General features: G+C 41.1%; 1 protein-coding gene across 3 annotated transcripts in view; it reads right to left on the reverse strand.

Annotated features, from left to right (window-relative positions):
• raph1a (Ras association (RalGDS/AF-6) and pleckstrin homology domains 1a) overlaps positions 1-18241 on the reverse strand; it is a 172897-nt gene that overhangs the window by 24406 nt on the left and 130250 nt on the right. For all 3 annotated transcript variants that reach the window (XM_060930159.1, XM_060930160.1, XM_060930158.1), the window contains 2 exons: positions 9981-10058; positions 441-600 (listed from right to left, as the gene is read on the reverse strand). In XM_060930159.1, coding sequence (XP_060786142.1) covers positions 441-600; positions 9981-10058 — 238 coding nt within the window. The remainder of the gene's footprint in view (positions 1-440; positions 601-9980; positions 10059-18241) is intronic.

Here is an 18241-nt window from a genome sequence, read left to right on the forward strand (position 1 = left end):
GTTTTCTAAGCAAAGTCTCTGCTGCAAGTTCCTGGCAGTTTCAAAAGCTTATGGAAAACCTACATGTCACAGAGCGTTAATCTCGCGATATTTTTGACAGCACTAGTTTAAATTAAAATGTAATAGTGTAAAGATGTTTAGAAAGTGTTCGTCTTTATAAATAAATAAATAAATAAATAAATAAATAAATGGATGATCAGTATAAATAGGTGTTGCAGAGGTTTTGACCTTGAATGCTTTCCAGTGCTTCGTACAGATGTGCTGTTCTGTGAAATGGACCAGTGTAAATTCATCTCCCTGCTCTCATGCTACACCTCCCCTAGGCCACATACGACTGCGGTGGCTGATCCTGTTGGTACTTCTCAGTGCTCCTTAACAGGTTGAATGACAAATGAAGAGGATGGTTAAGTGTTGATGTGTTGTTCTGTTCCACCACTGACCCATTTGCAGTTCACTGATGATCTCCACCAGAGACCAGTCGAGACTGTAACCACAGTGCGATTTGTCCAGCAGGCTGTCCAGCACCTGACGCACCGTCTGCCTCTCGTCCACCATCATGGTTTTGGAGCTTTCATCAGAAAGGTGCACTCGGATCACCAGCTGAGAGAAACAGGAGATCAGCGCTTAATTTTCAGGCTGACTGACTGAAGGGTTGTTCGCATATCACATCTGAAAGCTGAACCAGAGCTTTATAGGAACTACAAACAGAAAAGATTTTATCGCTTTTAGAGTTAAACTACAGATTATTGCTCAGAAAAACATCAGTTATATCCTGCGATAAAGCGAAATAGACAGACACTGATACAAAAGTATTATGTGGTAAATTTCAAACAAAACTTAATCAAAAACATCTCAGGATAACAAAAATATTTGCGTTTGCCATCACAAATGTACCAACCCTCGTTTTTAAATGTTTCACTCAGCACCATCATCATAGAAGTCTCAGTTAATGGCAAAGCTATCATAGGCCTGGACCTGGGCTGTGACTAACAATTTTAAATAATCAATTATTTATTTATTCAATTGATTAGATGTGGTGGTGTTGTTACTACTACTACCACCACCACCATCATCATCAATTTTGGCTTATTTCTTTGTAAAATACAGGGTGTTTCAAAAAACGAGACATCATTTCACAATCTAATAACTTTGCCAATTTTCGTTCAACTGACCTCAAATTTTAACAGCATCTGTGGAAACAGGTCAAAATTTTATGTTTAATGTTTTTTTTTTTTTTTTTTTATCTTTTTAGGTACAGAAATGCCTTTCACTGGAAAAGAAAAGGCATTTTGTGTGTTAGAGTACGCTCGAATACAGTCGAACAAGAACGTGTAGCGTGCATTTATAAGAGAATTCTCTTTAAAAAAAAACAACAACGCACCAACTGCAATGCAGATTTGGACACGGCACAAAAAGTTCAAAGAGATAGGCTGTGTGTGCAGCAGGGCAAAAGGATCTGGATGACCACCAGCATCGGAAGAGACGGTCGAGCGGACGGGTTCGTGAACATTGAAAATTTGTGAAATCATTCCTGGAATCCACATACCTTTGAATTTCTCATTCAAATTTTAAGGAATAAATCTTGTATTGGGCGGCACGGTGGTGTAGTGGTTAGCGCTGTCGCCTCACAGCAAGAAGGTCCGGGTTCGAGCCCCATGGCCGGCGAGGGCCTTTCTGTGTGGAGTTTGCATGTTCTCCCCGTGTCCGCGTGGGTTTCCTCCGGGTGCTCCGGTTTCCCCCACAGTCCAAAGACATGCAGGTTAGGTTAACTGGTGACTCTAAATTGACCGTAGGTGTGAATGTGAGTGTGAATGGTTGTCTGTGTCTATGTGTCAGCCCTGTGATGACCTGGCAACTTGTCCAGGGTGTACCCTGCCTTTCTCCCGTAGTCAGCTGGGATAGGCTCCAGCTTGCCTGCGACCCTGTAGAACAGGATAAAGCGGCTACAGATAATGAGATGAGATAAAATCTTGTATTGCTCAACGTTAAGCCTGTTCAGTTTCATTTGCCTAGACTATGTAGTTTCCGGGATATTTACATCTCAAATAATGTCAAATGTTTTGAAACACTGTGTACAATATTACTCAATCTCTCCCATAACATGACGACCACTTTTTAAAAATCAGTCACCCAAACTAACCTGAACATCACTGTATTCTCGACTGGTCTGGATTTTCTGTAACGGATCCGTGCATATTTTTAGAAGTTTATCTCAATGTTCTCACTAGACCAATGGTCTCGATTGCTGGGAGTCTTATCTGCTTTTCAAGTCCTGATTTGCTCAATTTCAAATCCACTAGCTGTCTAACTAAATGAAAAACTCAAACGTTAAATTATTTTTCTTTTGCTTGACTTGTGTGTGTAAGGTCAAACGTTATTTTAGTGCATGGAACCGACAGCAAAGCTTCATTTTCAGTGCCTAGAATCAGGTGATCAACTCCCAGCACCTCTGGTGTGAACACACACTGAAATCAGGATGGAGATGTACCGTAACCCATAGAATATATTAAAGGTACTGACTGCAAAGTCATCTGAATTTTTTATTTTATCGTGCATAGCATTTTCCTATGTCCCGCAAGAACATCATACAGACAAGATATGATCGTTTTGATGTGCCAAGGGTTGTTTTTTCTCCTTTTTGAGACCGTTTTTCCTCCCTCCTGAGGTAAACAGTAAGGCCCTACAGAAACAGCCGAACGCGAGGAGCTTTAGCTAATTAGCATAATTATGGAAGTGCGTTACACCAAGATGGTGACATGCAGAAAACATCGTGACTCTTCAATGATCTCAGAGTTTTGAGTCGCAGTAATGTAATTTGTAGTTGACATTCGCGAATAGATCTGTGAAACAAGACAAATACATCTTTTCTCTGTTACTGCTTTTGTGTTATCATTTCTTTCTCTGTAAGATCAAACCATTAGGTGTTTAACTCCACACTCAGACTCACCAATCCAAGACATCTACTGCAAATTCATCATCAGATTTCGCACCTGTTTCACTCTTCAGTTGATTCCAGCGGTCGATCTGTCCCTTCACAAAAATTCTTGGACGACGTTTTGGTTTCCATCGCTTTTCTGGCGCGCTTTCTAGCTGATTCACTTTCATATTTTCCTTTTCTTTTCCACTGGCTTTTAGCTAGCAGGATAGCAGAGTCCACTATGTTTGCCCATGCCGACTTGTTTTGGTTAAAAGTAGGTCAAACGCCCCATGGTGGTCACATGATATTGTTGCTCACTTGCTTCGGCAATGTCCGGAACTGTAAAATGCGGGACGCATTTTATCTCGGCAAAACATTTACACACAGTGTGTGCAGCAATGCAACTCCTCAATTTCAACTCAAATCAACACGACACATCTCGAAACTCCAACAGCAACAGAAATAGAACGTTTTTGCCCAGAATTCAACTTTGCAGTCAGAACCTTTAAATATATAAATTGTGCACATTAAGAAAATGAAAGGATGTACAGTAGCTATTGTCAACTCTACTGGGACAGAAAAATTTAAATATTGATTTCTTGAATTTTTGTTGCTTGGTTTTTGCAGGGCTAATGAAGACCCAGGAGATCCAATGATATGCATGATAGGTTAAAAATAAAACCCGTTTTGCAATTTCAGCAGGTCTACTGAACACAGCCTAAGCACTGAAAACCCCACAGTGGCAGGCCAGTGCTCCAAAGTGCACTTTACTCATAATCCATTTTACTCAAAAAAGAAATTAAAGCAGCTCCTCTGCATGAACGAGCATCAGTAAAAATGTCGATAAGCACAAACGTGTACAAATGACTCTCTTCATACATTCAGCACGTTCACACTGACCTACTTCTGTCAGCTCATCGTTAGTCTAAAGCTTTCCAGTCCAATCCAACAGACACACCACTATTTCAATCATACACAAGCACACATCAGTAAAAACCCTGTCGACCTAACAGTGTACCGCACCTTCTCACAACAGAGAGATTTTAAACAGGGTGAAATGTTTTCTGGGAAAGTTTATCAGTGTTGGTTGTCAGTTTCACATCAGTTATCATTTCACTAGCTGTCAACTAGGCGGCATGGCGTTGTAGTGGTTAGCACTGTCGCCTCACAGCAAGAAGGTTCTGGGTTCGAGCCCAGTGGCTGATGGGGCCTTTCTGTGTGGAGTTTGCATGTTCTCCCCATGTCTGCATGGGTTTCCTCCGGGTGCTCCGGTTTCCCCCACAGTCCAAAGACAAGCAGGTTAGGCTAATTCGTGGCTCTAAATTGACTGTAGGTGTGAATGGTTGTGTGTCAGCCCTGCGATGACCTGGCGACTTGTCCAGGGTGTACCCCGCCTCTCGCCCATAGTCAGCTGGGATAGGCTCCAGCTTGTCTGCGATCCTGTACAGGATAAGCGGCTACGGATAATGGATGGATAGATGTCAACTACAGTACACTGTGTACAGCATTTATAAAACAAGTGTAGTACAGTGTAATAACAAGCACTGCTTATGTGTTTATCAAGTGTGGTGCTTTGCATGCTCTCCCTGCGTCTCTTCCTAATCTCAAAAATATGCCGGTTATATTACATTACATGACAGGCGTTTAGCAGACGTGCTTATCTAGAGCGACATACAACACACCCAGAGCAGCCTGGGGAGCAGTTGGGGGTTAGGTGCCTTGCTCAAGGACACTTTAGCCATTCCTGCTGGTCCAGGGAATCAAATCGGCAACCTTTTGGTCCCAAAGCCGCTTCTCTGACCATTAGGCCATGGCTTCTCCAGTTGATGAACTGGCTGCGTCAAATTGCCCCTAGGTGTTAATGACAGGGTGACTGTTTGTGGATGATGCCCTGCTATGAACTGTTGCCCCATCCAGGGTGTATTCCTGTCTAGTACGCAGTGTTCCTGGGATAGGCTCGTGATCCACCACAACCCAGATCAGGGTAAAGCTGTTTCTGAAGCTGAGGCTATACATTTTCAAAACTTCATACACCAAGCAAACTTTGTACACCAAATTTGTCTTGGTTCACTAAGTCTAGGGAAAATTGTATAAATTTCATTTATGACCAAACTATCACTGTGATCTCATCTCATTATCTCTAGCCGCTTTATCCTGTTCTACAGGGTCGCAGGCAAGTTGGAGCCTATCCCAGCTGAGTACGGGCGAAAGGCGGGGTACACCCTGGACAAGTCGCCAGGTCATCACAGGGCTGACACATAGACACAGACAACCATTCACACTCACATTCACACCTACGGTCAATTTAGAGTCACCAGTTAACCTAACCTGCATGTCTTTGGACTGTGGCGGAAACCGGAGCACCCGGAGGAAACCCACGCGGACACGGGGAGAACATGCAAACTCCACACAGAAAGGCCCTCACCGGCCACAGGGCTCGAACCCGGACCTTCTTGCTGTGAGGCGACAGCGCTAACCACTACACCACCGTGCCGCCCCACTGTGATCTCATTATTGAAATTATCCACCTGGCAGTTACTTCACTACTGTTTCACTTTAACATCATTCCGTTCATTTTCAAGTTTCTTTCCATTCTTGCAAGCACATCCATCTTCACTAGGTTTTAAAAAGCATTTAAGAGATTCTACTCAGAGATTTCATGGATTGTGTATGTTTAAAGACCTGCAAACAGTGTGTGTGGAGTTCATTGACCTGACCCTGAAACCAACAGTACATCTGGTCAGCAGATCCACACATCACAAAGCAAATAAATGCAGCTAATAGTTAAAGCATGTAAACACATGCAAACATCCATACCCACAGAAATGTGTTTAATCTCCTCCATGTGTTGCTGTTGTCAGCGATGCTGTTTGTCATGTGCCATTAGTTTGTGCTAAGACATTTTAAGTTGACCCGAAACACTTTGGCACGCAACTGAAACCAAAGAAAGAGGATTGTGTCCAGTGTCCGGCATGCTGAACATTACAAGCTGGTTTCATCATTCTCTGTTTGAGAATGTGCTGAAAAATCATTAGCAATTCTGTAGTGCACTGATCCAGCAATGTTAATGTGCTGCATACTGCAGTGACCTACTTCTGTTCTACACGGGCTACATCTGTGCAAGAGCTCCAATTCACGCTAATATAACGGGGAGCCTCATGGTGGTAAAATCATAAACGCTACACATTATAGAGCAGCAGGAAGTGCTGTATGTGCTAGGGCTGAACAATCCAACAATATGATATCGGAATTGCAATATATTCATGATAGTTTTTATTGTATTGTGGATACCGGAAGGTGTCAGAACTTCTATAATTTTTGTACCAGTTTTCTTCATTATACATGACAATTTTTTCTTAGTTTTGTTTTTTGGTAGCTTTGATTAAAAATCGTCTGGATTTTGACCATGAGTTGGCCTATTGGTTAGCGTGTCTGCCTCTAGAGCAGGAGATCGCAAGTTCTACTCGCAGTCAGGTCATACCAAAGACCATCATAAAAATGGTATCTACTACCATCTGGCAACGCAAGCTGCAATACAGATGTGAGTGGGGAAGTCAAACTCTCGTGATTACCAGAGGACTAGCCCCCCACTGTAACCCTAGCTGTATAGGCGAGAGGCTGAAGGCTATCAAAACGGAGATCGGCACCGCACCCATATGCCTTAAGAGTTGGTTAGTACTGGGACAGGAGAGCACCTGGGAAGACCAGATTCTGGTGTAAGAGGCATACCTGTCAACCCTCCCGTTTTTCCCGGGAAATCCCTTATTTTGACTTATTTCCCGCTGTCTTCACGGTTTTTTATTTTCCCGAAAATATCCCGTATTTTCACATTATATAAAAGTCGGTAGGTCCAGAATTCATGACGCGCCTCTGACAGGAGTTTACAGCAGGAAGTCGAGCCATGAATTCACGTCCCCGCCCTCTCCAGTACAGCAGGTGGCAGTCTAGTAATTACACATTGATTTTAATTGCATGTCTGTGAAGAAGACTGTCAGAACCATAGCGCTAGTCTGACCAATAGATTTACATAGAAAACTAGATTCCTCATCGCGTATTCCAGAACGTTCGCACAGGGCGGCCATCTTACCACAGACAAGGGGTATGAACATAGACATCCTACGGGTATGAAGACTTACGCAAGCACAGCCCAGCACTCACATTATGACTTGCAGGAAATCAAAGTACTGACTTTGATGACAAGCTGATGTGTGTGTCTGTTTTAATTGTAGATGTTTATATCAGTATGTTTAGTTTTATTTTAACTGCACATTGGAGACTAGTCAAATGAAATTTCAATCTTCTGTGCTAACATATATTGACTTTGACATGATAATCAGCTTTGAATGTTCTTTTTGTAAATGTAAAGATATTTTTATCCTTGGAAGTATAACCACATGTGATTAATTAAGTGCTTTTTTTTTTATCACAAACTACCGTGAGTCGCTGTCACTGTTTTATACTATTACTTACTCGGGCAGTGCATTTGTTATTATGCTATGATGTGAGTGCATTCGGTTTTTGAGGTGGATGAAGTATTTCTGAAGTTTCAGAAGTGAGTAAGCTGTTTATTTAACTTTAGCTTCCTCTACGGCCCTATCGCATGTAAAAATATTTTCACTAAAAATTGGAAATAAATTGTATGGTTATTTGTCCTAAGGCCGCAGTTATCCATAAGTATGCAGTGTTAGGCTTCTCACAGCATAGGAATTTCAGCATGCATCCTGTCTTACAGTCTGTAGTGTACTGAAATATTTTCGCCAAGCTATGCGTATTTTTTTAAAACATAAAATGATTATTCATCATTAATATCATAAATACATACTTCCGTTTGTTTTTTTTTTAATATAACAAACCAAACCGTTTGAATATCGATTGAAATTTGAGGAAGTTACGGTCATCTGAAAAGTACATATCGCTACCAACACAATGTAATGGGTAAGCCAGCTGTCTGAGGTAAGATGGCCGCCATGTGCGGACGTTCGACTTCGTTGACGGGCAACGGGGACGAGGCATCTAGTCTTCTATGTAAATCTATGGTCTGACCAAGGTCACTGCTCGGAACTTCTCACAAAACTAAAAGATGGTCGTAATTCTTTCCTCAGGGAGCGAGTTTCAGTAGACGGCGAGACTAGAGACATGAATAAAGAAAGGAGCGAGGCAAAACCAAAAAAGGTGTATTGCCGCTACTTGCCCAAATGGCAGGACGAATTTAATTTTGTGAAGAAAAGTCAGTTCGATTACCGACTTTCTGAAATTTTCGGAAAGTTCGACTTTCCGAAATTTTCCCTTATTTTGAGTTAAAATCTGGGAAATATCCCTTTTTTTCAAACCTCAAAGTTGACAGGTATGGTAAGAGGGACTTTGACTTGACTTTGTTTGCAAACCTCAGAAAAAGGAACTTTGGACAGCTTAGAAGGTTCTAACTACCTTCAGTTAAAGCAGTTAATTTTCATCTTTAGTTGAAAACAAGATACTTATAACAAGAATATAACAATAATACTTTTTATGCAAAGAGGCACAATAACCTTATGTCAACATGATTAGATGAACATGGTTTTGTCTTCAAGTATTGTGTTATGATAAAGAAACTTGGTAAAGAAACCATTGGTCTACTTTTTAGCACTACTTCACATTTCATTTCAGTTATTATTATTATTATAATAATAATAATAATAATAATAATAATACCACCAACACAAAGGCTGTACAATATTAAAAAAAGACAATAGACAAAGACACTAGTGCATAGACAGTGAATACAAGATGTGTAATGAACAAAAGGTAAGAGGTAGATTTTTAAAGTGCAAAATAAATCCTTAACTGATTTATACATCAGTGATAATGTACTATATACCATACCAGTCAAAAGTTTGTACACCCGTACTCTACTCATTCATAGGTTTTTCTGTATTTTGACCATTTTCTACACTGCAGAATAATACTAAAGACACCAAAGCCCTGAAACGTAAGGAACACATGTGGAACAAGATCAACTGTGGGCTACCGCTCACTTACGTTTCCCCACTGCTCTCACTTATATCAGAATACAAGCAATCGAAGGAATAGGACACTTATGAATGTTGACTTCAACAAATAATGAACCCTGAAACAAGTAAGTAAAGAGCAGTGTGTCTCCCCAGGGATTTCAAATAGCATCCTGGGAAACTGTCATTTTGAAATAGCATTTTGCTTCTTGAAATAGCGTCAAAATCCCCACTATACGTTTCGTAAATACATTCAGTCGGTAAACAATAAGTCGATGTGCAACAGACTTGAAAACGGTATACACGGTACAGAACTCCAAGCTGAAGCTTGGTACCAAATATCAAGCAGTTGTGATTTGTAGTTGCTGAGAAAAGTGTTACAAAAATTTTGTAACTCCACTCTGTGTTTTGTAAATACGTTCAGTCGGTAAACAGGAAGTTGATGTGCGACAGACCTGAAAATGGTCTACATGGTATAGAACCCCAAGCTGAAGCTTGGCTATGATTTGTGGTTGCTGAGGAAAAGGGTGTTTCGGATGGACGGAAATACGGAGATATGGACAGACAGAGGTAAACCAGTATAACCCCCCTCCTTTGCAGCAGGAGTATATTAATTAAGTCAAAAAATTACATTTCAGCTGTAAATTAAAGTGATTACATCCTATACCAATATGAATTAAAAACTCACACTCGCAGAACACTGTAGTTACGTGTATTTTGCAGCAGGAGAAAATGCAACAGCAAACTGAAAGTCTGATCTCATAGGTGTCAGTAGGAATGACAAGAACCCGGACCCAGACAGTTTTTGTTCTCTCGGATAATTCTTGTGCCCCGATTTTAACCAAGGACAGTATCCACTATTCTCCTGATGTGTTAATGTGTCTCGGTGTATGCCGACTCAATGACAGGTAGTTAAATGTTAACACTAATCCCTCGATCAATCTTAATTCAAAACAATATAATACTTGGAGACTGTAAACTGTAATAGGCATTTTACAGACATCCTCGGTGACTAATTCCTAGTCACATCACGAACATTAGCGCAAGTTTCATTTTTGTCAATTATAGAAAAGTCTCACCTTTTTAACCTGCGCCTCCTTAATCTTTTCCAGAGCGACTCGGATCTTCTCCGCTTTGAGCTTGGCAGCTTGTTCCTCCTACACACAAATACACGCACGTTATTTTACTGCATAACTAAATAACACACACATTATATAACTAATCTCATTTCATAACAATACATTAGTCCTGATAGTTTTCTTTCTTGATGACACTGTTCACATCTACATTCTTACTGTACCTGAGTTCTCCAACAAGAAGACATTTTGATTACAGGTTCAACCAGGCAGGCAGTGGCTCTGATGATCCAACGAGATACTGAATTAAACAACTCACACTGAATAGTTTCTTAATGGATAGAGGATCTGTTAAAATGGCCTAACAGAGAAGCCTGTTCTATAATCCATGTATCCTTGTTTCTGGAGTTTAAAACCAATCAAACTAGGAATTCCCATTGGGGGGGGAGGGAAAGAAAAAAAAAAGAGCTGCACACAGGAACAGGAAGCATTGTTACAGTCCACTATTATCCTAATTCAGGCACATAGGAAAGCTCTTCCTAAGATCAAATTGATGCTAATCTTGAAATTTCTGGATTCCTGATTCAGATGTGCAAAGGCATAGATATCCTGAACATCGAACGCAGGGATCCTTTGCAACACAACACCACATCCATGACAGACATGAGAAAGAAGGAGGGAGGGGAAAGACAGCAGGCGTTCCACAATCATTCTCTCTCTCTCTCACACACACACACACCCTCCCCTTTTCACCAACAAAGCCCATTTCATTTTCTCCGGGAAACACAATCTAGCTGTGAGTGCACAAGTGTGTATGTGTGCACACTTTCCTGTGACAGCTGCGCAGCAGGCTTGGGATCATACCGAGTCAGAGTGTATTATCCTCTTTGTGTTGTGGTGCATCTCACTGGGACGCACACTCCGATTCAGATGAAGGCTAACCTCAACTTCTTTCCATCAGCTCACACCATTTTAAACTACTTCTACCACAGTTGTTGAATTTTGAATTCTTGAATCTGATTGGTCAGAAGGTGTTGATTAATTTTCTGTAACAGCAGCTCTGACAGTAGTGATTGTGTAATAGGACAAGCTATATTTTGCTCTTATTAACAGCTGTTATATTGTAAGTTAACAGGAAACTAATTTGTCTCACAGAGACTCCATAACATTATAAAGGGCTTAAAAGAATAATAATGGCAGCTCAGTGGTGTAGTGGTTAGCACTGTCACCTCACAACAAGAAGGTTCTGGGTTCAAGCCCAGCGGCCGACGGGGGCCTTTCTGTGTGGAGTTTGCATGTTCTCCCCGTGTCCGCGTGGGTTTCCTCCGGGTGCTCCGGTTTCCCCCACAGTCCAAAGACATGCAGGTTAGGTTAACTGGTGACTCTAAATTGAGCGTAGGTGTGAATGTGAGTGTGAATGGTTGTCTGTGTCTATGTGTCAGCCCTGTGATGACCTGGCGACTTGTCCAGGGTGTACCCCGCCTTTCGCCCATAGTCAGCTGGGATAGGCTCCAGCTTGCCCGCGACCCTGCACAGGATAAGCGGCTACAGATAATGGATGTAGTAATAATAATAATCATTGACAAATTGATGTGATACAAGATGAATATAATACTTCAGGACATGATGTTGCTGGAAAATAATCAACTTCTGGTGGCAAAAGTAATATTGCTAATTATTTTCCCATCACAGCATGCCCCATCAGGTTTTATTCCTCACTTGTTACATCCAAGAATGTGTATTCGAACAATAATCTCCATTTCAGTAATAGATTTAAATATTCTAATTAGTGCTGTCAAGCGATTAAAATATTTAATCGCGATTAATGTCGCGACTGTCATAGTTAACTCGCGATTAATCGCAATTTAATCGCACATTTTTGTCACATGAAAAATCATTGTAATTCTCTTATCAGCATAAAAAAGTGAATGGGCTTGCTCACCGTTCGAACTACGGGGGTACTCGGGGGATCCGAGATCCCCTGAAACAGACATGAGATCCCTTGAAAACATGATTTGGGAAATGTTGGGGGGTCTCTAAAATATTGGCAAAATGATGTTTATTAACATAGCAATCGTGTGTAACGGGAAGCATTTGCATATCCGAAGTGAGCGCGTGATGGAGATCCGTGCTCTGAGACAAGCGCAAGCACCCCCCCCCAAGGGAAAAAAGGGACCCCCCGAAAATATCGGCATAGTTCGAACACTGGTTGTACCAATGGTTTTTTTTTTTTTATTGCAGAGCATAACACGTCTTGTCACAGCCACTGCAAAGTGGGGCTGGAGCCGCCAATGGGAAAACGAAACCTAAGCCGAGCACCGTGGCTCTTCGGGGGAGGGCAGAAGACTCTGGCTGTGCGGGGCGTGGCATCATGTCACAGAGCGTTAATCTCGCGATAAAAAAAAATTATCGCCTTTAAAATTAAGTTAACGCATTAATAACGCGACATTTTTGACAGCACTAATTCTAATATAACAAACATGAATGGATCTGAACGGAGTCGAGCCGTGCATCCTGACTATATCCTCTGCAAATAAAACACAATCCCAGTGTCACAGCAAACAGAAACAGGCTGATCATTAACTGAAAGGGTCGACAACCCAACAGATGTTCTCCTGGCCATCATAAACCACCAGAACAGCACAGTACAGGAAGCTCTGACCAGTTAGTTGATTACAATAATGATCAAACGTTTCAATTTGCCCTCTTGCTGGGACAACACGCGTTCACGCTGGCATAAACGAGAGTGTGCTGGTGTAAGCGAGCAGAGCGCCTGAGAAGGTGTCGTGCCTGCAGGTATCCACAGGAAAGGCCAAAGCAATCACACATGCTGATAAACAGGACACGAGAGACAAGATACATGATACTGACGAACATGATCCTAAAGGACTAAAGCACAAAGTGACTAAAATTCATATCGTAATAAATACACAAACATCTGCTATGAGCGAACAAAAAATGGAGACTAAATCATGGCAGGTTTAGCATAATTTCACAGATTACAAATCAGATAATGTTCATTTGAGCCTGCCTCATGCTGTCTGTGGCAGAGATTGATATAACAGGTTATAACGAGAGATTAAAGCAGATCCAGATCAGTCATGTTAATAATCCACAGCAGAACGAAGACTTAATGAAAAAGTTCACATAATGTCCACAAATTTCCCTCAAGCAAGACATGTCTAGTGTCTAAAGTTTTCTTCTTTAATTTTTCAACAGAACTAATGTTACTAGAAGAAAGCTTAGAGTTACTAGGGGTGGAAATCTCGAGGCGTCCCACAATTAAATTTGATCTTGATTTATGGCGTCATAATCAGGAGCAGGTTTCCCAAAAGCCTCTTAAGGCTAAGAGCATCTTTAACTGCCTCTTAAGATCCATCATTAAGCGAACGTGGTTTTCCTGAACGACGTCATGGACAAAGTAGTACTTTAGTTCGCTCTTAACTTACGATGGACCTGGACCACTCTCATGAGAAAGAGCATCTCCTCACAGCCGAATATGCATGCGCCTCCGAGAGTCTCTAACAATGAATGGGCGGAGCTGGCGTTGAATCTGCTGCTGGTATTTTTTTTTTTGTACATTGCAAGTACATAGAGTTAAATTATTTAATAAATAAACACAAAACATTATGACTATCACGCTGATATCACCACATATTAACCAAATTTAACTCCATGAGGCGAGTGTGCGCATATACACTTGTACTTGCTACATAGAGGTCACTCACACATGCCAAACATATACTTCTATCATATATATGCGCGCGTGCGTGTGAGAGAAATTTTCATTATTTCATGTGAACAGTTGTTCATTTAATTAACACTCATGCTTGGAATCAGTGTTGTAGTCGAGTCACTGAACCTCGAGTCTGAGTTCAGTCTCGAGTCCCCAGTGTTCAAGCCCGAGTTAAGTCCAAGTCATTAAAAAAAAAAAAATTTCAAGTCGAGTCCACTGTTAATCCGAGTAGAGTCTGAGAACAAGACTCCAACCGCATCATTTGACGGTGGCTGTTTTAGCGCCATTAACATTAGTTTGTTCCTGAACATGACGTACGAACAGGAGAATGTCCGTTCTCTTTGTCAGGGAGTGTGGAGTATTCAGTCAGAGATGGTTGGGAGATGGATGTAAGTGCAGAAGCTGTGTTTATTAATACAAGTGAAGACAGATAAACAATCCAGAACAGCAGGCAAAATTGTAAAACAGCGAAACAGGCAATAGGTCGAGCGAGGCACAAACAGGCTATCGTAGACGAGGCAGAATCAAAGATGAGAAACAGGAAACCAGGGATCAGGAAACCAAACAAGGAAATAAGGCTTGGTAACATGTCAGCAACGCAACTCAATACTTCGCAAAGTAAGTATATTTTCACAGTTTTTATATAGGCATGCTGATTGCGCCTTAATCTTGTGCAGGTGCGAGTTATTTACGGTGCGCGCGAGAGTCTACTTGGTGCGTGCGTTGTCCGGAACGCACCCGAGAGTCTATCTGATGCACGTGGCAGGTGTGACACTGTTGCATGAAATTAGTACAAAATTAATGTAGATATAAATATATCTTACGCCAAATTATTATGGCATTTTACAAAAAATAAAGAAAAAATCCGAGTCCTCGTCTCCAATTTACAAGTCCGAATGCAGTTAATGCACGAGTCCGAGTCCAAGCCTGAGTCATCAGTGCTCAAGTCCAAGTCAAGTCGCAAGTCCTTAAAATTAGGGCACAAGTTGGACTCGAGTCCGAGTCCTGGACTTGAGTACTATAAGTCTGGTTGGAATTATTTAAAAAAAAAAAAGCTTTGTCCAAAATGTAAAATAATTTCAATTGTTAATTAACACATAGATGTAATGTTCATCGACGATACAATATATTAACATTATATTTAATTGGTTTTTTGGTAAAAACGTACACCATGTGACCTTATCGACTGGATTTAGCAACTACAGTACGAATGCCTTTAGCACCTACTTAATGCCTATATCAGGGATGCATACTGCAAAGAAGCTCTTTATAATGTTGCTCTTAAGAGTCCTTCTTACGAGTGAGTTCAGGAAAATCACATACAGAGACAACGTTCGTTGCTTAAAGAGAGTCTCTGAACTTGCTCTTTAACCCTAAAGTGCAACGTTATCAGGAAACCTACAGTACCCGTGGTCAATATTAATATTATGTATAGCCTGCAGTATAATTTTTTTGGACTACATGCTTTCACTTTTATGCATCATGAAAAACACCGTATTCATTTATTTTCATGAAGGATTTAACTCAACTTTTAGTTGGAATACTATCATCCCAAATTTTCAAAAATATGGATGTTTACAGGTAATAGAAGACATAAATCTAATATCAGCAACATTTATAGCTTCTGACAAAATTATGGCTATAAACACGGGTGGCTCATATCGATGGGCTAGCAGGGCCAAGCCCTCGGTCTTTCAAAGGTAAAAGAAACATCAAAATGTAAAATAATTTTTACATTTATAAGGTTTCATATTTTGAGCATCCACATCATCTTTTCTGCCAACATTTTATTTGCGATTTCTTTAAACCGAATGTAAAAGCACCACTCGTGGTTGTACAACAAAAACACACAGAATGATATGACGCGAGGCTGTGGGCTAACTGTAATGAACCCAGCACTGTGTGCAGAGATGCTGTCTGCTGTAGGTTCATGCAGCCAATCAGCAACAGTTGTGTCATGTGACTACACAGCATGACACGCCCACCTAGTTTTGCACTCCAACCCGTTTTGGTGATGTTCCCATAATACATCACTAGGAGGTGTGTTACAGACTCAGTTGCAGGTGTAATGAACATGAACGAAGTGGATTATTTACTCCACCATTATTTCTCCATAAGAATATGTTTGGAAGAGAAACTATAAAAGATGGGAAGATTTTACAGCTATAAGTCTGCAGTGATTGTCACATGAAACTGGTGACTGCACTGGTCAAAGTGCACAGGGGGGACAGAGATTTAAGTCCATTCCCAGACTAAAAGGGATTACCAGAGCCGAAGCTGCATGTTCTCTGTCTGACCTCCTGTATCTACTCCACTAAAGACAAGCCATGAAACCCGGGTTAAACAAACAGGCCAGTGCTTAGCTCCTGATATAACAAAACGAGCACACAAAACTAACACAGCCAGTCCACGCTAGAGTACCCCAACAAACTCAGCAGCCACACGACACACAGTTTCTGCTTTACCTCTAGCCGTCATGCTGCCAGTGCTGCAAGACTAAGTGTTAAACTATAACCTGTGCATCTCTGTGCCACTGAAATTCATTAGGATATAAACAGTAAAAGTAGAACTAAGTCAGCACCATGAATTACTCCATGAAGAGTGATTGAAACGAGCCCTGGTGTGTGGAGTCAGCGATCTGCAGCGTCTTGATCGTTAAGCATAAGCTGGCTGACTCTCAGACTCGTTCGAATAATTAGACTGAGTGCTGCTTCATCATGACCCCTTGATCCCTGCTTTACCTCATTCCTGTTAGAAATATGCAGAACAGCTGCAGTCTGTTAGGACAGGTTATACCATCTACACTAGGGCCCTGTCCACACGGCAATGGATTCAGGTGAATCTGATAAAATTGTTTATCGTTTCGGCCTGGCGTCCACACGGCACCGGCGTTTTGGGTGCCCCAAAACGAAATCTTTTGAGAACGGGTTCCAGAGTGAAAAAATCTGGCAACGGCGCCGTTGCGAAGTCGTCTGGATGAGTAGAACGGATTTGTTTATGATGACATCACAACCACATGACTGTCAGTGCTTCACGCCGTGTAGAAGCGTAACGAACTCAATGCGAGTTGTCAACAAATCCTATAACTTGGTTCATGAAACGCGCTTACAAAATATTTTCACTGTGAACATTTATTGTGTAATGGTGCAAAGTGAGAGAGACAGAGAGAGAGAGAATAGCCCTTAGGGCATAGTCTTTAGTCCAAACACTGCGGAAGCAGTACCAAACCGCACACCGCCCGTGCGCTTTCCAAAAACAAACAATCCCGCCAGCAAAAATAAGAAAAAAAAAAAGGAGCGATCTCACCTCTTCAGATGTTGGTTTAAGTCCAACAATACATTCCTCAAAAAGGCTAATGCTACAGAAGAAGGCTAATGCTACAGAAGAAGGGGTTTATGCGCATGTGTCTACTTCTTCTATTGTTCTGGTGTCTCCGATGGGACCGTCTTACAGCGCACGTAGTGGTGTGGCATGTGTATTGCATCGTTTTCAGCAAGCGTTGCGTAGCCATATGAACCTGATATTTTACTGATCCGTTGCCCATGTGGACGCGATATTTAAAAAAAAAAAAAAAAAATCTCGTTGCCGTTGTCGTGTGGATGTAGCCTAGACAGCTCCGAACTTTTTAAGGAGCACAGACCAGACTGGAAAAAAATCTTTAAAAAGGCGACATATTAAGACAAGAGTGCTCTGAGAGCACAATATCCCCACCTGGCAACTATGTGCGACTGAATTGAACGAAATTACAATATGCGTATTACCGAAACATAACCAAGAATCCTGCCAAGTTTGATGAAATTCCTCCAAAAATTGAGAGGAGTTGATTTCAGAAGGCGAGTACCCTTCCTGGGAGGGATGGACGGACAGACATCGCCACAACATAATACCCCTTCGGGCCTTTCGGCCAGCAGGGGATAAAAACTTTTTGCCAAATTACATGAAATTCTTCCAAAAATTGTGAGGGAAATTGATTTCAGAAAGCAAGCACACCTTGATGAAATTGCCAAAGTACAAGTTTGTTAATAATCAAGGGCATAACTGTGGTAAAATTTGTCCAAATTAAACGAAATTTCAATATGCATATAACTGTCGTATAACAAAGCCTTTTGCCAAGTTTGGTAAAATTCCTCCACAAATTGCGAGAGGAGTTGATTTCAGAAAAATGTACACCCTCATGAAATTGTCAAAATACAAGTTATTTAATCAAGGGTCAAAACTCTGGTAAAAAATTTTCACAAACGAAATTAAATTGCAATCTGCGTATTACTGTCATATAACAAGGCCTTTTGCCAAATTTCGAGAAATTCTTCAAAAAAATTGTGAGAGGAGTTGATGTCAAAGAAAACACACCTTCATGAAATTGTGAAAGTACAAGGCTGTTAGTCAAGGGCCACAACTCTGGTAAAATGTGAACGAACTGAACAAAATATGTGTACTACCAACATATAATAATGCCTTTTACCAATTTTGGTAAAATTCTTCCACAAATTGTGAGAGGAGTTGATTTCAGAAGGAAAACACACCCTCA

This window comes from Neoarius graeffei, chromosome 9, assembly GCF_027579695.1.
Source record: "Neoarius graeffei isolate fNeoGra1 chromosome 9, fNeoGra1.pri, whole genome shotgun sequence".
NCBI classification, from domain to species: Eukaryota; Metazoa; Chordata; class Actinopteri; order Siluriformes; family Ariidae; genus Neoarius; species Neoarius graeffei.